Here is a 20,320-nt window from a genome sequence, read left to right on the forward strand (position 1 = left end):
CGAAAATAAAACTAATAGGCTATAAAAAGTGATATGAACATATTTAGAACTTACCGGAATGAAAATGTCAGGAGCACCAACAGATATTTGGAGATGGAAGAGAACTGGATATCAGCTCGTCTCACAGCTGCTATCCAGACTAGACGCCTTCGTTTGGTAACATCGATACACGAGCTGCCTCATGTTGCTTCCAGGTTGGGAAAGAATGAAAAGATAAACCCTTTTCAAGCTTATTCTCTTGCCGGTCGTGCGATCGAACATTGCAGCCGACCACACAGCAAATACGAACCATGGCTGTTGTGTGTGACTTCGCTCCCTTTTCACTTGCGCTAGACCCCCAAAATGGCGGATCGGGCCAAAATCCTTTCCACGCCCACCCCCGTGACATCACGCTCCAAAGCCCTGAAAGAGATTTCTTTCTTCATCCAATGCCCCCTGGTGGCCATCAGAAAGACTGCAGCTTTAAAAGTACCATTTATAATAATGCTCTGCAAATTTGAACTAAAACCTTCACCACAAATGGAGCACTGTTTTAACAGTTGATCCCTTCCACTGTTTCCTCAGGAGACTTGTAAAAAAGAAAGTTTTTCATTGTGTTGCCTAGTTAAATAAAGGATTACCTGACTTTCATGTTGTGGTACTAATTGGATGTTATATTAAAGTGCAGTCTAGCTTTAGTTCAACTTTAGTTGATATCTTCAGTACAAAGTCTGTTTGTTTTTATCTCCTGCAAGCTTTAGTTAATTTTAGAAGTTTAAAAGACTTTATTCATTAGTTGCACTTTTCAGCAAGAGGCAACATGCACCTTTTGTTTACAGTCTATAGCTCTTGCAAGCTATCATCAGTATGTGTATTTTTTTAGATGCACTGGCCAGACAATTTTGGTGAAAAAGCCCCCACACAGTTGGAAACTCGCTAGTGAACAAAGCAGGTCATGCAGCAGCTTCAGAGCCAGCTATTCCTCTCTGCAAAGGAGACCAAAGCAAAGCTTACAGGAGAGCAAACATTCACCACGCATTCATTATGGGTAAATAGGTAAATATAGGCACAGACTTGTTAACCCAGTTGTTTAATCTGTTTGGTAGTCAATGTTGCCTTTACAGTTTGCTTTTAAGTCTCAGCGATTAAAGACTAAAATTTGTGAAAGCAACTTGATTTAGTGTAACTGCAAAGAAATAAATAAAAGTATCTTAGTGTCAATCTATTCTCACTCATAAGGTTTTAAATACTGTGTCAAAGCTTCAAGCATCCCTCAGATATGCACAAAGTTTCCATTGCTGTACCATATTATGTCATCGATGAGACTCTCTCCACCAACTCGTCACATATGGACACTTGGACATTAAAAATACAGAAAAGAAAACAGAAGAAAATGCACGGGGCTCAGGTATGGGCTCCAGTTTGTGGACCCGCCATGTCCTACAGCATCTACGTAGCTAGGATTATGTAGGCCTACTTGCAATTGTACTAGTAAGAAAACAATTCAGTCACCTGCAATCAACAATCTACTGACATCTAGTGGTGCAGTGTTAAAAACTGTATTTTTAATGTGTACGTTTTAACCCAGTCACGATCTTTTGTTTTTGGTGTGTAAACTTAACTAAGCCTTGGTGCTTAAACCTGACCATAAAGCAAGTGATAAAGAAAATAAATCCGGTTGTGAAAACAAAGCAACACAAAGTGCGAAACACACTGGAATAGAGAGTGATCAAAACTTACTTCAGCATCACCCGTTCGACCTGCTAATGCTGACTTGATCGCACTGTAAACGAGGACTGTTCTTCCTCAGCTTCTCATACTGCTGCAGTTGGTGCTTCAAGGCACTAACATCAAAGGACATTAAGGTGGCAGTAGAAATCCCATCTTGTTCATCCAAATACCTGGCAAAATATGTTTGCTCCTATGATGCATTCATTATTTATTTGTAATGAGGATAAATTGGCCCTGTAACGTCAAATATTTATCATCTTTTTACATTTAGAATGCATTTTTAAATAGCTGTCCCCATGATTTGATCAAACTACAGCTTCTTACTCGTCAGCTCAACCTATTTTTCGCTCCTGTAATGCTGCTGTGCGTGTTGCATGTTTCTATGGGCTATCATCAGTAATAATCTCGACTCTGTCATGAAGCATCAGCTGCAGTGCTCATGAGTCAGCCTTTAATCTTTGCATCTGTATCAGTAAAAGCTACCAACCCAACAGGATCAATGGGAACCTTTAAGGGGGAGAAAGAAATGCACAAATGAGCTCCTTTTAGATAAAATGTGACAGCTCATTCCACTAATTGTTGCGCAGGAGTAGCTTTGGCTCTTTTAAACCCTCACACTATAACTCTGGACAAACAAATGTCTGCCAGAAAGCAGTCCACACCCCAGCATGCCCTCAAGTCCCTCCCAGTAGTTCTCTGCAGGCATTTGAACTCTGTGTGACAGACACACGGATAAATCACAACACCTATTCCTAAAACACAGCACTTTAGGACCTTTGAATAGAGCCATATTTCTTGAAAGCCGCTAGGTTAGCAGTAGCAAAGTAAATGGCGCCATCTTGCGGCCAGTGGCTTGTTTGCACAAAGTGGGCGGCGCTAATGACGAAGGCGAACTCGCGCTGCTTCTGTGTCGTGTACAGGAAGAAAGTTGAAGATGGTCCGCGCGGAGCTGGCGGCTCGTCTGAACGACAGAGAGTACACAAACTGGCTGAAAGCGGGACGCTGTCTGCTCATACTGAAGGATGGCCTCCTCCCGTTTACCGACCGACACATGAGGGCTTTCCACGGAGATCTGCTTAATCAAAGCGCTGTGCTCCGGAGCCCGTGCAGGGATTCATGTAAACCTAGAGGGAATAAGGTGTGCTTCGTCATTTAATGAGCTGGTGCCACTTAAATGCCCTTACCTGTGGCAGGTGATCAACCACAACGAGCTTATTGCCACCTTTATTATAGGCCGTGTGCTCTCAGTAGATCTTCAGCTTATTTTTATTATTGTTGTTGTTGTTGTTGTCGCACTAACTCACATAGGTTTTAAACAGCAAGTATGTTTATGTTTGTGTAGCTGTCGGGATGCAAGGTGTGTTCAGAGTGGCAGAAGGCGATCCTGAGACACCACAGGCAGCCTGATGTTACAGTCAACTGAGACAACTGTTTCCCTCCATACTGGAGGACAGACCACTGGGAGGTGGCAAAGGTAGGAAGCACATAACAAAGCCAGCGTTATGAGACGCAGCTGTAATATGAGCTGCTGCCCCAACTTAGAAAGAGCAGCAGAATCTGTGAGGTGCATGTTTCTGGTATCTAACAGTAAAACTTAAAAGTAAACAAAAAACTAAAACTGTGTGAAAAGCGTGACTTAAAAAAAAGTAAGTAAAATAAAATTGAGTCTTGGTGGAACTTTGACCTGCTAACTAAGATAAAAATAAAAAATATAGAGGAAGCTTTATTTTTTGGTTAGTTTGGCTTAAAAAAATCTTATCACAACTTCCCTGATGAGGCTTTGCTGGATGTGTTTGTGAGATTCCTGATGTTAACAAGACTTAGTCAGCTTATTAAATAATTAAAAGGACTAGAAACTGAAACTAATGACAACTAAAACTCTAAGCATTTTCAAACAATAAAAAGCGAAACGGAAAGTAACTGAAATGAAAGTGACTTCAAAGCAAAACTTCGAAATGAAAAACCCCCCCCCCCGAAAACTAATTAGAAAATACAAAGTTATAATAACTGTGCCAGCGCAGGGCAAAAACATACAGACTCATAAAGTGTTTAACAATGACACAGTTCTAATGTTGCTGAAGTGCAGGCTTTCAGATTTAATTTAAGAAGTTTGATAAATGTATTGTGTGCTGTTTTCTCTATTTCACCCCTTTGAATGTACAGGAAATCAGCTTTATTGATTTGCTTTTGTAGTAAAATGCACTTTTGCTCCAGCTTAGACAAAGGATTTGAAGTTGTTTGATAAATGGTTTTATTTTCTGACACATAGCCAAAGTTTGCCGCTGTACTGCAGACAGTTCACCATAGTAATTATACATGTAGCCGGTGATCACTGAAGGCATCAGGAACTCTTTCCGAGCGTCACACAGGCTCTTTTGTCTGTGATGAACATGTCCTGCCTGATGTTTTCTTGTTAGTTTATGACCACATTAGGAGGTAAAAGTTCTGACATGGATTTTTGCATTGGGCAGCTGTTCATAGGAACTTGAAATTTACAGTCAAAAAGGCATTTTTGTAACTGAACTTGCAGCTCGTCAGAGATTACACATCACTGTCAAAGTCTGCAGTCAGGAGCCACCAGAGCAAAGAGAAGATGGTGAGTTTCAATGTCTTTGCAAACCATTCGTTGGATTGGAGCTGCTTAACAACATTATTCTTGTTATATCTTGAAGTACTATGTAATAACAACAATTGACTTTAAAAGTAAAAAAAAAATGTAAACATTGCATTTTGTAGAAAGATGCAGAGTGCATGGAGCTAATGGCAGCCCCTTTCTCTCTCTCTCTGTCTGCAGGCCTTCATGCCACGAGGTCAGGCGAAGGTGAAGGGTGCGGATAAATGCGACGCCCCTGCTCTGCTTAACCTGATCAACTACTGCACGTATTTCTCATTCGTGGATCCAAAACTGGTCAGAGAGGTACTCACTGATTTTTGTTCAAACGGGCACTTTTCACGTTTTCTGTTAGTCATGTAAAAACTTTATACTTTTTTCCAATTTCATTCAGTTGTTGTCTTATAATTTTCCAGAGTTGTATTCCTGCTATCGCTGGTCAGATTGATTTGAAAGGGTGTGATGATTGTTTTAACCGGTACTCTGTAACGTGTTCATTTACTTCCAGGTGATCCGATGCAGGAACGAGCTGATGCATTCTTCTGAGTACCGTGTGACAGATGATTGGATGCAACACTACTGGACCGCTCTGAACCACTTTGTGAATCAGTTCAGACACGTACCTGAGATGGCAACAGTTGGAAACAAAATAGACGAGGTAAGCGTGTTTGTGTAGCGCCACCGCTGGAAATGCCCTGCAATAGAAGCGAACTATTGTCTGCGTGTGTTTGTGTTCTGTAACAGTTTCTGTGTATTTTTTTCTTCCTAGATGCTGACCCTCAATTTGTCAATATATGTGTCTGGTTTGGATCAAATGGATTCTGGTGGCTTGGGCGATGGATTAGAGGCTGATTTTGTCAGCCATAAGGAGTCTGGTGCTGACGTCGGCCAATGGGAAGCTGAGTTGCTAGAAGAGATGCTGCAGGAGCTGCTGCATGCTGCTGATGAGGATACTGATAGCCAGACACAGGTGGGAAAAGGAACGAAGGCCTTCCTTCATTTCTGTTTATGCATTTTACACATAATGCATAAAAGGAGTATGTTTCATGACTTCTGCTGACTGCTTCTTTAGGACACAGAGCGGCTGAAGAGTCTGGGAGGGTTCCTGCAAACCAACAAAGATCTTAATGAGAGGTTCTCTGCAGAGCTGCAAACCATCAACTCTCTAATGGCCAAAGAAAAAGGAAGAGGAGGAAGTGAATGAGGAGCACTTTGTGTTCTGTGTCCGTGTATATACTTAAAATAGCTTAACTTCAGAACTTAATCTGAAGGATGAGGGCTTTATATCTAAGCACAGTGGGGCTTTATTTTTTAAAAATTGTATATTATAATATTTGAAAAAAGTCTTTTGAAGTCTTTCCGTTTTTTTGCACATTTTTCAGTCTTAACTTTCAGTTGATTGTAATAAAAAATGGGCACCTTATGAGTCATTGTCAAAACGGAAATACAGAAATGGAAAGCTGTAGTTCACATGACGAATAAGTGTTCTCTTCCTGTCTAAGCTAAAAACAGCTGGCAGCTGGGCAAGGGAACATTAGTTTATTTGGTGTCTTAGGTCATTTGAGCTCTTTTTCTATTTTAAGCCATAACTTTAAAAGATGTACAGAAGTAAAATCTAAATAAAACAATAGTTTTTAACCCTCAACCGTGAAAGGCTGATGCAGTATTGTCATGACCCAGCTGGGCAGGAGGTTGGTGTAGACAAACGTGTAGACGTAGGATTTTAATTATTAAATTAATAACATAGTTTGCATCTACCAGGAGGCTGAGGGGTAGAGCTGCTAGCTGCTAGTCTTTTCTCTCTGGAATGTGTATATACGTACATAAAATAGTATTAAAGTGCAGTCAGAGTGCTTGATTAGATATATGCTGCCACTTGCGACAGGATACAAATCTTTGTATTTTATAACTTGTGTTTTTCTGGATTTTTGGTTGATATTCTCTCTCACCAGTAAACTGGAAAAACAATTAAAGAAAGGAAGGAAGGGAGGAAGACGGAGTACCCAGACAGAACTTTATTTTTAAGGCCCCCACTAGATGGCAGACAAAACATCAGAAGAAAAAAGAAATTCCACCCCAAATCTGCAAATTGACTTAAAAAATGGATGGTAAAGACTTTAGAGAGAGACTTGGTTTGTAATTTGCCAAATTCAAACTGTACTTAATCAAAAGTGATATTTATGGATCCAGGTTTATCTCAAACTCGGGTATCAGTGCGCTCAGGACGACGCCAGCACAGAGCAGCCGACAGCCACCACCTGCTCTTTTAATCTTTTATTCTATTTGTTTCATAAGCGTGTGCTTTATGATGGCTCTGCTGTCAGCTGTGCGCCCTGTGTGTTGACACATGCATGCGAAGTAAAAACTACTTTTTTCTAATGTGTTTATATTTATGCTTTAATGTGAGTGAGGCTCTGAGTCTGGGCCTGAGATATGAGTAGCGAATGAAAATAAGACTGTGGTTAGAAACCACATACAGTTTTCCTGTTTCTACTTTGTGGCCAGGAGACCACTCGTAGCACAGGAGGTAAAAGCAGTTGTAAACAACTAATCCGGGCTGCTTGAGAGCGAGGGGGTTGTTTTCTTGGAACCTCCTAAATAACGTCTCCACTGGCACCTGGCTCTTTCAGGTTGAGAGGCTGGCTAGTGAAGTTTCTTCTTCTTCTACTGGGAAATGCTTGTTAATCATGACAGCCATGCTGGGGACAGGAGAGGTATGACAGCCTTAAAAATCTCTCTATCACTCACAAACCCTCCAGAGAGTGCAGATATGCACGCTGTAGCCGTCCAGTACATGGGTAATCTAAACAGGAAAAGGTGAAAGTGAGGTCTGTACCATCTGACATGTTGCTGATTCAGCAAGAGTCCAAATACTCATCCGGTGGTCCTAGGTAGTGGATTTTTTACCAGGCATTATTTTAAACTATTCACGTCAGGCGATGGCAGGTTTCTCTTTTTTCTCTGTTTTAAACCCCATGAACATGTTAAATGCCATAATATGTGTAAAGTAATAAAATACTGAAAAATATTTTCTAAATGATAAACATGTGCCATGCACAGCTCACACAGCACCACAAAGTGAAATGAGAGATGGATTTACATATAATTACCCCTGATGGGATTTAGGAAGATATCTGTAGGAGTTTTGACAAAGACAGTCATTGATGGGAAGAGTCTGACAGGAAGATAACAATGAGATGATTTTTTTTAGGATGCCACTGACAGTGGATTATTTTGAGACGATTCACATATCTTCTGGGACAGACGGGGACTGTGGGGACTTTGGGAGCACACATAAAGAGGAGATTGGAAAAAAATATTGAGTCATTATCCCACTGGACCCGATGTCATTTTTACTTGTAACAAGCAGTGAAGAAAATATATTCAGTATATATATAATGCATGTGCTCTTCTGGTGACCCATAGAAAGTGAGGAGTGCAAACTGCAGGAAAATATTTCACCAACATGAGCTGAGTGAATTCAGCGGCTGAAACAAATGTATGCAAAAGTGAATTAAAATGAGATGAAAATATACAGGTGGTTCTTTGTCACTAGCATGTGCATGCACATCATGCACATGCTAGTGACATGCCCACCTCCAATAAGGTCCAAGAACATCTTGCTTTACTGCTGCTTCAGAGGGTTGTTAATCAGTTTCAGCTGCTTCGAGGTTAATGAAATTAACAACAGGTGCACCAGAGGGGCAACAATGAGACAATCCCCCCCCCCCCCCCCCCCCCCCAAAAAAAAAAACCCCCCAGGAAATTCATTTTTTTGACCAGTAAAGCATCTTAAGGAAACTGTTGTGAATTGGTGCTATATAAATAAAAGACAAATCCATCCATTTATTTTCTGTCATTAGGTAAATGGTGGGGTGCACACTGGATCTATCACAGGGCTGAAAGAACCAACGCAGAGATGGGGAGAACATGCAAACTGCACACAAAAGGCCCCAGCTGGATTCAAACCCAGAACCTTTTTGCCATGAGCCAGCAGTTCTAACCACTGTACTGTTTGCTGTAATTACAGTTTAAATGAAAAACAAAAACATTAGCATCTTTAATATGATGTATCCAACAATCACTCCGTATGCTTGCTGTTCTTTGATGTGTGCTACAGGCTGCGGTGAGAGGACTGGTGATGCTTATCTGCTGTTTGAATCAGGTGATGATGACAGCTCAAAATTATTAAGCTTTTTTTCAGCATTATGATGTTTTTAGAAATCATAATGTAGAGGTGGCTGTAGCTCAGGAAGTAGAACATCTACTAATTGGAAAGTTGGTGGTTCGATTCCAGTCTACATGCCAAATTTCATTGGGCAAGACATCGAAGCCCAAGTTGTTATGTGATGCATCCATAGGAGTATGAATGTTAGATAGAAAACACTTACATAGAAGGCAAGTTGTATAGCACTTTATATAGCCTCTGTAGAAACTATCTACACCCTCACTTATCTTAACTGCACTACTGTATAGCTCTGTGTAAATAATCATTCTGTACATTCGATAATTTTTAACCCTACAACTGTTTACAACTTGCATAGTTCCCATCTGTTTAACTGTATATCTCAGATTTCTGTAAAGTTATTTATTTCATATTCTGTATAGTTTTTCATATTTATATCCTGTACATAGCTTGTACTCACTACAGCCTGTACATACTTATAGTTATAGAATATTCACAACAAACTTCATACCGTGTACATTATAACATACCATAATCAGTGTTGGGTAAGTTACTTTAAAATAGTAACTTAGTTACATTACTAGTTACTTCTCTCAAAAGTAACTCAGTTACTTCAAGTTACTCGTTACTTTCAAAGTAACTAGTTACTAGGGAAAGTAACTTTGGTTTTACTCAGAATTCTCTTGTTAATGTGTTGCTTCCATAACTTTGCCAGTCTTCTAGCTTGCTTACTTGCCACAAGTGCACTGTGCCACCTACCAATAGAAAGGAAAAGATAATGTGCATATTTCCACGAGAGAAATCCCACACCTGGACCGTCATTGACTGCTGCCATGATTCTAGCCTACGTCACAGAGTCATGTGCGCCTTTTACATCCAACACAAAAACTGCAGTCGTGGTGCTTTCGATTGTACTCAGAACTCAGAAATTCTGCCTTCTGAATAGGAAGATGTAGGCAACACCAGACTGCAGATGAGCTGCATACAGGGCTGAACTGGGACAGAAAATTGGCCCGGGCATTTTGACTAGAGACCGGCCCACCATTATAGGAAAAATCTTAAAGCCTTTGAATGAAAACAAACGCTGTTGTGACAGTGATGTTCACTGTTTTGATGGTATATATGCATCAATCTATCAATCGTTTGTTGTAAGATTCAGATAATTATTTTTTAAAAGCTAGACATTTTAAATGAGAATAAGAAAGAAAAGTATTTCCTTGTGTCCACCTCTCCCTGTTAATGCCCTACCTGCCCCCCTGGCAACACTTTGAGATCCGCACCTGCACAGTTACCAGCTGTCAGCTACCTAAAAAAGGATCCTGGGGTTATTTGTCTCTCAGAAACAGTTCATAACTTCCCTTCAACTCATTCATGTCACCTAAAGGGTAAACCTGTTTCTCCATCACCTGCTCAGCTCTGATGATCCAGTAAGGACATCTCCTGGTTTCATCTTCATGTTTCCCTCTCACCAGATAACCAAACCGATATCATGACCAGCAGCTTTTTTGCAGCTGTGGCTCCAGCAAACATCAGCTGATACTAGAAATTAATATTAAATAAATTCTAACAACAGCTGATCAAGCTTAAACGTGCTGCTGTTGTCTAGCGCGACATCCGCTGGTTTCCTCTTTCGGCGCAAAGTGAGCGATAAACAAACAAGAGAGCCGATCAGCTGATCATTGATCAGTTTTCATGACTGAAGTAGAAACGGGAGAGGGAGGGGGGAGAATGAAAGAAGAAGAGGCAGCTGTGCAGCGTAAACACAGAATAACTCCAGCTTTGTGCCTTTTTCATTGTAGCTGAATTACGGGACAAACTGTTTCTTTTCACCTCAATAAGAAACGCGTAATATTTTCTCTGAATACCAGACGGGACGGTTGGCAACTCTAATAACTTATGAACAAAATAAAGTTCAACATCATTAACTTCATAGCACCACCCAGCTGTATAGAAACTCCGTCATGCTAGCTAGCACGCAGTACGGAAAAAGTCAGAATAACGAAAATAAACTCCAACTAAACTTGGTTTATATCTGACCCAGAGAGACTGCAGGTCATAACTTCTTACCTGAAGTTCAGTTCACACTTGGACCGGCGGCCGCCTCGGGTCTCTTTTCCTTCTGCGTCCCTTTTCCTCCATCCACCTGCGGGCCTCCACCACTTGCTAATGTTACTGAATCTGTGGAAGCTCCGCGATAGCCACCACACGAAGTAACGAGTAACGACCCTATCTAAATCCCAGTAACGAGTAATGCGTTCCTGATTTTGGCATAATAACTAGTTACCGTGCTCGTTACCACAATAATAACGTAGTTACTGTAACGCGTTACTTAATAACGCGTTAGTCCCAACACTGACCATAATAGACCCATTTCTGTAATATACTCACATATCTATATTATTGCTAATATATATTGTAATATATCTATATCACTAAAGCACTTCTGGATGGATGCAAACTGCATTTCGTTGCCCTGTACCTGTGCATGTGCAATGACAATAAAGTTGAATTCTATTCTATTCTATTCTATAGCGCGCTCAGGTAGAGTAGAAAAGCCCTCTTGGCCAGATTACTCTTAAAAACACATTTAAAAAAATGTCAACCAGACTTTTAGACTGTATAAATAAAAGATAAATAAAAATCACTTTGCTAAAAACTGATTGGGGCTTCTACCTTGTGACAGAAATGTTGTTTGTGGCCCAAGGAGACTTCATAGCATTCACGAGGGTCACATTTGACATATATTTCACATATTACATGCCAACGTGTTATTTGTGACACTTCAAATATGGGCAGCCACTTCTTGCCAAGAACCGGAAGTCAGTTTTTGGCACAACACCGGTCCACATCAACCACTGAAACCATCTCCTCCAGTTCCCACACAGGCTTCAAACGTGAAGGTCCTCCTCCCTGTGATGTGGTGCAAACCTGAATGCTGCAGCTGAAATGCGGGTTGCACAGTTTTATGTGGCTGCTTTATGTTTTTCAGTCTGAGGCGGAACAACACAGTCGATTCAACGGGTCAAATTTTTACGGTTAATCATTATTTGCCCAGAAGAAGTCCAGAAGCAGTCACGCCCAGTGAGGCGAGGGGAAATAAACGAAGAAATTGACTTCTTCTTCAGCGGTTTAATGGTGGCTGCTGTTCCTTAGTGCGACACCAGCGACACCTGGTGGAGATAGTTATGACATGCAGTAAACCCGACAAATCCCTTTTGCTGCTGCTTTTTTTTTTCTTTATAGATGTTTCGATTATTATCGTTAAAGGGGAGCGTTAAAACAATAAAAGCAACTAACATGGGAGTATATACAGGCGATAAGTTTTTTAAATATAAAAACGGGAAAATCCAACAAGGAAAATGCTCAAATCTGGAGTGAAAAAGGGGCCAATGAAGCTAATCAGGTTCACACATTTAAAGTGCTTGGTGAGTCCCATTCTGTTCTTTGACATAATTAACTATGCGTGATTATTATAAGATAAACGTCCAAAAAAACGTGTGGTGATATACAGCTGATTTACACCACGTTTCATGAAAAAGTTAAGGTCATTACTCTTAATAGAGTTACTGGATCTATTACAGTTGTGTTGCTGTGCTGTTGTTTGTGCTAATCGGTATAGCTAGGATGCTCCTTCATGCTGCTGTTTAATGTGAATAGGAACATTTCTTCGAAGCGTTTCTTCACTTCAGCTCCATTTTTAAGTTTTTTTCCACAAATAAACATGGTAGTGCCAAACCACACCTGTGATTGAGATTTTGAGTTTGAACCTCTGTATGCATACGTGTGTGGGTTATGTGTGTGGTTTATATATTTTCAGACATATATAAACTGTCTGCTTAAATGTTTTTTCTTTCAGTCCCAGTTGTGGCTCATGCACATGCACACATGTGTGTCAGTTCATTTCATTTGTATATACAGTAGCATTAGAAATACTCCTAAAGCGGTGGAACACGGCTGATTAGTATTTTCCTCTGTTTCTCTCTTTTGTGACTTGCAGAACAAGAACAACAATTCGAAAGGGGCCGAACAGCAAAGGAGAAAACAAACTTTCGCTTTTCAACAGATAAAAGGCATGATTCGGGTTAAAAAAAGTGCAAGAACGTGCGAAGTGCAGCTGCATGACACAAAAGTGTGAAAACCAGAAAGGCTTTTCCTGCCTCATAGCCTTTCACACACTCCTCTGCTGCTGGTGTCTGCTGCACTTTGGCAAAAAAGGCTCAGATGGGTTTCTGCCACTGAGCCAACATGGAGACTGAGGGGAGGCTGGTACAGTCAATTTACTATGGGAGTATTGGAAGTCAGGACACAGAGCGGCTGCTGGAGAGATTCGGGTATGATGGCAGCTTTCTACTGAGAGACAGCAGCACAGTGCGGGGGGCCTACTGTCTGTGTGTGAGGTGAGCTGCCGGAGGAGCGGTACAAGTGTGACCCAAAGTGCCAGTTTTCTTGTAGTTGTGCAAACTTATGAGTTTACTAGGATATTTTTGATTTAATTATGTATGTATTTATGAGTACATATACAGAGCGCTGTGATATTAACTTTGTATTTCACACTGCAGATACAAGGGAGTAACAACTGAGGAGATACTAATTACGCTGTAACAAATACCTTCTTGGTATTTTAAAATAAAAACTACACAAATGATGCTTTACTTATTATAATTAATGATTACTGTTGGATTGGTTTACAAGAAAAAAAGAAACCAGAAAAAACTCACACAGACACTGGGAGTGCGTGTAGACAAGCGTGCACACAGAAAAGCCGTAGTCCCACAACTGGGACACATTTTCACACAACTAGACTGAAATGTGCAAATGCTCTGTGAAAAACAAAATGAAGCAATATAAATCTACAATCTCGGAGTCTGGTTCTGATATTTTAGATTAAAGGAGAAATGCTCAGTTGTCGTTTTCTCAGTTGTTGTAATGACTCAGTATTTTTAGGGGGTGTGGGGTCTATTATCGAGTATCTTAATCCCCGTTTCTTACACTGGGTTTTTGGGCTGCTGGTTGTTATGCATTTCAGTGATATGTGTTTAAAGGTAAGGAAAGCTTTTAGAGAGTGTAACAAGGTAAGTAAAGCTTATTTGTAGTGTGCTTTTCACAGACATGAGAGTCACAGAGCGCTGCACAACAATGAAAACACAATCAATATCAATAGAGAACTAGGTTAAAACAGAAGAAAAGAAAAACATACACAATAAAAGAACATCAACAGGAGTCCCGATTAAACAAAAAAGTTTTTAACTGTTTTTTAGAAAGCTCCACTGAGTCAGCTTAACTGACCTGGAATAATGAACTGTTCTAGAGGTCCTTGGAGTCACAGACTGAAAGGTTGTGTCCTCCCTCATCTTCAGTCTTTTAAAATTTCATATTTTTCCATGCTGTATATTAAAAATTAGAAATAGTAATTTCCTACTAAACAACAGAACACTACGCAGAATAGAGTACACCAAAAATAATGCTTATTTAGAATAGTTAGGATGCAGCCTGCAGCCCCACTATGTAAGTAGGAAATAATTGACCATTTTTCTAAAACTGTTAAAACGATGCTTGTTACACTCGACATTTTGTGACACTACGTCATTTGATAAATGTTGCATTTAAATAGAACATTTCTAATATTTTATGTTATTTTATTTTATGCTAAATGTAGCATAAATAAAATTACCTGGATAAATAAAAGTACCTGGATTATTGATAATAAAAAAATATTATTAAATCAATTTATTTATTTAATCTTATCTTGATTATAACCACGACTTAAGTCCCACTGTGTAATGAAATGAAAAATTTCATAATCTCCAGTGAAGTTATAACTGCTATTATGTAGTACTTGAAAATTATGACAGGAAGTATTTAAGTTATACTTAGGTGAAAGAACTTCTGCCCCCATTTAAAAATACATTATAAGCCCTGTATGAAAACATAAGTAAAATAATATAAATAAATAAAAAAGTACTTCCTGCTTTAAAACTTTACCCACAAGCTAAAATTGGCCCCTCTGATTAATATACTGATATTTTACACAGATCGATATCGCTGTTGCACCAATGTTTAAGCAGTATTTTACTCTTATACTTGGCTGTGGTTGAGTTCTTATTGGACTAAAATTTTCACAATGTCATCTCAGTTACGCAGAACCTGAAGCGATCTTTGTTAAATCAGAAAAGCATCCACATTGTTGCGTTCGGGGTGGGATACAAATTGCAGTTTTGTTAGAGCCTTTTAAAAAAACAAAAAAACCCCACAAACAAACAAACAAACAAACAAAAATACAGCAATCTTTTGCCAAATCTGAGACACTGAGTGTCACGGCAGGGCACAGCGGTGTGATGATGAAGTGGACCCAAGTGCAGACAGGGAAGGAGACAGAACTGTGTCTTTAAAAAAAAAATGAGCCAGACTGATTAAACACGAAGAACAAAACAAATCAGAGGCGAGCAGGGCAAAAACTAAAGTAAAACCCAAACTGGAAAAACTGAACTATGACCAATCTGTGATAACTATGATAACCAGAGATGGACAGTAACGCGTTACTTGTAACGTGTTACTGTAATCCGATTACTTTTTTCAAGTAACGAGTAAAGTAAGGGATTGCTATTGCAAAAACGGTAATTAGATTACCGTTACTTTCCCGTAGGAACGCTGCGTTACTGCGTTACTAAAACCGTGATTTTTTTGCGAGAATGTCTCACGACAGTGACGTAAGCAAGTGCGACATTCATGGCAACAGCTGCGTGCAGATCAACAATGGATGACATATCGAGTGCGGGAGAGAGTATGAGCATGCAGCGTTTAAAGCGTGGAAGTACTGACCTTACTTTGAGTTTGATTCCATAAAAAGTGACAAAAACATTAGTGTCCGTTGTGCGTGGGAAGAAAACTTCTTTTTACAGCGAAAAAACCCCCTAAACTTCCGAGCAAGCACTGAGTGCGCTACCACGTAATGGGAAATTCACAGAGAAACTCGCGGATTCTTCCACTGACCGCCGCGGCACACCTACACCAGGGTAAACCTCCACCTACCCCACTCCTGCTTTACAGGTGAAAATAGAGCAAAAGGACCGCTAGTCTTTGACTTTATTTATTTTCTGCTGTGTTTTACTTGCATCTATTTGAAAGAGTCAGTGTAAACACAAAAAATATTTAATTTTATGTGCTGGAATGTGCAGAAAATAGGTTTAAATATTTAAACAAATTTCTTCCAGTCAGAGAATGTTGCATATAATTACATTTTTGCTTGATGCATAAAGTTAAAAGACTAAAACTAATAAAACAAGTTTTAAAAAGAGACTTTTCCATTTGATTACATTTTGTATGATGGATTATGTAGAAAAAGTAGAATTGGGCTGAAAGATCTATCGCTTTATCACCTCTTCAGGTTGTAAATTGTGTTTTTAAAAAGTAACTAAGTAATTAATTACTTTTGAAAATAAGTAATCAGTAAAGTACGGGATTACTTTTTGGGGGAAGTAATCAATTACTGATTACTTTTTTCAAGTAACTTGACCAACACTGATGATAACTGACACGAGCATTAAACAGGGACGTGCGAGAAAATATGATGTACAAGAACATGAAACCTGAACACGACCTGAGCAGAATACATGATGAAGGAATACAGATGACCCGACGATGACTAAAAGAAAACACAAAGACCAAATACACACAGAGGTGATTAGGGGAAGTGGAAACATATGGGGAAAACAGCTGACACAATTGAACATCATGACACAACAGGGTAAGGTACATTAAACACAGTAAACATAGAAACAAGACTTTCAAAATAAAACAGGAAACACTGAGAGACGTAGACATGACAACTAGCACAGAAGACAAGAACAGACTCACAGAAGGGGACATAGATGGGAACCTAAACTAGAATAAAACTCAACTAAATCCTAACTAATAATGGCAACACCAGAACTAAGCATATATTCAATATCATATAACAAATCAAAAAATAAAAAGTGAATTCAAAATGCCGGGTCACAGGCCGTGACATTGAGTCCTTAGTAATGCTGGTAGCTCTCTTATACAGGCAGCCAGCATAAATGTAGTCCAGACTGGGCTGTTCTCTGCAGTGTGGCTGGTGTCCCATACTGCGTATGTAGAAATGTAACAAAAGCTGAGTACATGTGGAGGGCGTTACGTGTCAGAAGTGCACAATACAATAAGCCTTTAACAACGCCCTCTATTAAAAATATATTTGCCACATGCCGTGACACAATAATTCAGACTGCAACCTTTGTTTTGCAGGGTGATAATACGATAAGCAACAAAAAAAGGAAAATATGACTATACACATCAATCAGATTTGCTCTGGCAACTCGTTTCAGGTTGTGAAACACACATCTGAAATCACTGAATCATCCTCCACCCCAAACCACATTTTGTGTCTCTTTCAGATATGCACTTTCAGATACACCAGATTTTAAAGAAAGTCATTCGGACTTAAGAATTGTCGTTTTTTGTGTTGTTGTTTTTTACAGGAAAGCACCGTTTGTTCACACCTACAGGCTCCTACGCTCTGCCGATGGCTGGTGCCTTCAGGTGGGGGTACACACAGATATAGATCACACACACACAAACACAACATAAGGCGGGCATTTATAGTTTTGTGTATGTGGGATTGTTTCTTTGATTAGCAGGATTCAACAGCCAGATCACCAACATTTAGGACTCTGGAGGCACTAATAGAAGGCTACAGGAGGACTGCTGTAGTTGGAATAGCCCCGCTCACAGATCCCCTGGACAAAACACGAGTACGAAACAGCTTGGGCGAAGGTATGACACACAAATACACACATGCGCATATTTTTCCCTGCTTACACACACAGGGCCCATTCACCCACGGAGGCAAAAGCACACCCGTAAACTCATTTAAAATGTCTATGTTGACTCATAATCTATTTAGTCACCTCTAACACAGTCTCACTGATCTCCACCACAGAGTTTCTTTACATGGAAATGAACAACAGCAGCAGCAGCTCTGTGTACTGAGGCCATCGTGCTCTTAATCTCTCAGACGATCAAACCGACAGAAACCACAGCGCCTCGCTCATCTTGTCTGCCCCTGTTTCTCAATTTCTTTGTGTATTTATTTTCAGTTTTTGTGTTGATTTAGTCATGGTTTAAGACATATTTTCAGTAGCCCGCAAACTGCTACTGAAAGATATTTAAATGTTTTAACACACGCCATGAGTGGGAGCACTTTTTTGTTGCTGGTTTTTTGAGTTTTCTTTTGTTTTTGTTTTTTTAATTTTATGCAGTGTCTTTTTCATCAGACCTACGTTCATCGATGTTTGTGCCTTTTTGGGTGCATACATCAATGATTTCTGTCCAAATGGTGTCAGGCTTAATGTAATGTTTTATGTTGTAGAAGTTTTGACAAGTGCTGTATTTGGATCAAGATTGTTGACGTTTGTTTGCATTCTGTCTCGTTGAGAAAGTCGTGTACAGTGAACTGTTTGATTTCTGGTTTATCGGTTTATGCTCGTTCATTGTAACGACGTAGCAAACGCAGCAGAGCAGGAAAGGTAGACCGTGAAATCTATTGTGAGCACCAAACTTTCTGGCGCAACGACTTTAATTGTTCATTTATTTTTTTTCATTTTCACAGATCTCAATAACTGACAACATGTGATAGCAGGTCTGAAAATGACTTTATGGTATGAAATCTGTTAAACTTATGCTACTAATTAAATGTTAATATATTTAAAAACTATCTCAGATCAATTATAGGAGTTTTGTATAGAATTCTGTGACTGTGAAATGTATACAAACAGTAAATTCTGGGTGGAAATGTGCAAATTTCTTTTCTTATGGACAGGTAGAAGATGGATAATAAAACAAACAGAGCTTCTCGTCCTGCGCGAATCAGCTGCAACTCTTGCCAACACCTTCATTCATTAAGGGCAGTTTAAAACAAGATGCTTTAAAGCTAATACAGCTGTTCTGCCAGTGGTTTTTCCCCACTGATGCTGTGGACAAGCCTGCACACTTTCTTGTTCCTGTCAGACATTCATGCTGCAAAAGCTGAGTAACATAAACACGTAAAAAAAGTGTAACAGAGGAGGGGCAAGCATAAATGAGGTAATTAAAAAAAACATGTAAGTATGACAAGTAATTCCAAACAGCTCAAAAAATATTAGCATCCACTCAAATGGTTCCTGTACAGATTAGCAAGCAGTGTTTTTGCTAGCTAAAGATACAGTTGTTGTGTCTTTAAGGGAGAAAAGTAAGGTTAATGTGTAATAAATGTAATCTGAGGGATGACAAAAGCTGAAAGAAAGAGGACACAAGAGCTGTGTCCCAAATGTAGGCTGCATCCTTCGGAGGCTGCATTTGATGGCCGATTACGTCACAGCCAGGTGACGAAGGCTGTCCCAATCCGTCGACTACTTCAAATGCGTCCTTCATTTCCCCGAATTTGAAGGATCGGTCGGGTGTGTCCTTTGTGGCCCACCATATCCCAGAATTCATAGCGCGGCCCGGCCAATTTCAGTTTCCAACGATAAATGTAAAGCTTACGTGTAATGTCCCACATTAAGACAGGAGATCTGTACACGATGAGTTGCTCTTAGTTATCTGATTATATCTTGTTGAAAATATCTTTTAATTAAAAAAATTGCTGCTTAATACTATTCAAAGCCCAGTAGCGAAAGGTTGATCTTCAACATGTAATAAAGGCAGATGTAAGCAGTCAGTCTTGCAGCCTTTATTTCTGCCTGCTCATGTTTCTAAAGCAGAATCGCTATGGTGATCGCCATGAAATCTCTTTAGGCCGGTGTGTGGAACTGTAGCCTTTCTGTTGTTAGCTGGTAATTATGTAAAGGTGGATTTAAGGTCATTTTACAGATTAGAAAAGTTATGTAAAGAATTAACATCTCCAATCAGTATTTATGCTACATGGTGGAAAAGTAATCAGTAATACATTGTGTAATACTTATACTTGTAATAGGTTCATGGCTGCTGAGCAGCAGGACTTCCTTCTAGAAGGAGTCCAGAATTTAAAATTTCTAAATTAAAAAGCTGATGATATTCTTTAGTTACAGTTTTGTTTTCCTAATTCCAGCTTTATAAAATCTTTATAATGTCTATGAATTGGACAGCAGCCATGGCGGCTAATATAACATTTTCCTATATACTTTACAATGATGTAAATCCACCATGACCAGTAAAGACCAGAAAAAAGCACATGAAGAAAACACATTTACTGGTGCTCACAGTTCACAGTAGAAAGGTTTTGTGACTTATTTCTAAGTGACTCATTTTCCCACGCTGTACTGCTACACCAGAATGTAGAGCTGCCTCACCTTAGCCCCTGGCAATAGTTTAGCGTATTTTTCGGACCATAAGGGGCACCGGATTATAAGACGCATTAAGTGAAACAAAACAGTCAGATAAGTCAAACCTGACTTGACTCATTCTTCGTGCTTCCTCCAAGTCTGTACCACTGATTCAATAATGTTGAATTCTCTTGCAGCTGCTCTATCCGGTCTTTAAGTGATGACATGACGAATCCTGCTTCCGGGCCTAAAGTAGTCTGCGTTTAATATGGCTTTTGTGTTGTTAACATGTTTAATGTTATGTATTTTCTTCTATTTAATCTCAAAAAGCTCCTAAAAACAGTCAGTGATCACTGTTGACCTCCCTCGGCTTTATTACCGCTAATCATTTATTTAAGCTCAGTTTTTAAAACCTTACGATGTAACTACAGCCCAGCCCATGCAGCAGTATATGAATGACTAACCTCGTATTGTGGATGGATTATCTCAGTTGTTCTCCTGGCTGAAGTTTGGTCCGTT

General features: G+C 39.6%; 2 protein-coding genes across 3 annotated transcripts; both read left to right on the forward strand.

Moving 5' to 3' along the window:
• The first annotated feature begins 2,620 nt into the window (after nt 1–2,620).
• Nucleotides 2,621–5,966, forward strand: LOC146648573 (uncharacterized protein CXorf38-like). Its single transcript, XM_085390133.1, is given in 6 exon segments — nt 2,621–2,848; nt 3,053–3,184; nt 4,505–4,627; nt 4,830–4,979; nt 5,091–5,291; nt 5,394–5,966. Coding segments are annotated over 6 exon segments (942 nt in total). The 5' UTR covers nt 2,621–2,644; the 3' UTR covers nt 5,526–5,966.
• A 5,581-nt stretch (nt 5,967–11,547) lies between these two features.
• Nucleotides 11,548–19,206, forward strand: LOC146648574 (SH2 domain-containing protein 1A-like). 2 transcript variants are annotated; one of them, XM_085390223.1, is made up of 5 exons: nt 11,548–11,932; nt 12,505–12,904; nt 17,003–17,063; nt 17,159–17,297; nt 17,464–19,206. In XM_085390223.1, exons 2-5 carry the CDS (start codon nt 12,753–12,755, stop codon nt 17,511–17,513), a joined length of 402 nt encoding a protein of 133 aa, XP_085246349.1. In that variant the 5' UTR covers nt 11,548–11,932; nt 12,505–12,752; the 3' UTR covers nt 17,514–19,206. The 2 variants fall into 2 exon arrangements, with proteins under 2 accessions (XP_085246349.1, XP_085246350.1); XM_085390224.1 differs by having other exon boundaries at nt 17,162–17,297.
• Nucleotides 19,207–20,320: the final 1,114 nt, after the last annotated feature.

Source organism: Rhamphochromis longiceps, linkage group LG18 (assembly GCF_057381845.1).
Source record: "Rhamphochromis longiceps isolate RC_006_pf linkage group LG18, R_longiceps_female_GT1.1, whole genome shotgun sequence".
NCBI lineage: Eukaryota > Metazoa > Chordata > Actinopteri > Cichliformes > Cichlidae > Rhamphochromis > Rhamphochromis longiceps.

Bases quoted from the DNA above. Each gene is read 5' to 3' on its own strand.
- LOC146648574 (XM_085390223.1), top strand. From the start codon at position 12,753: ATGGAGACTGAGGGGAGGCTGGTACAGTCAATTTACTATGGGAGTATT. The intron at 12,905-17,002 runs GTGAGCTGCCGG...TGTTTTTTACAG, and splicing joins GCCTACTGTCTGTGTGTGAG to GAAAGCACCGTTTGTTCACA. The intron at 17,298-17,463 runs GTATGACACACA...TCTCCACCACAG, and splicing joins ACGAAACAGCTTGGGCGAAG to AGTTTCTTTACATGGAAATG.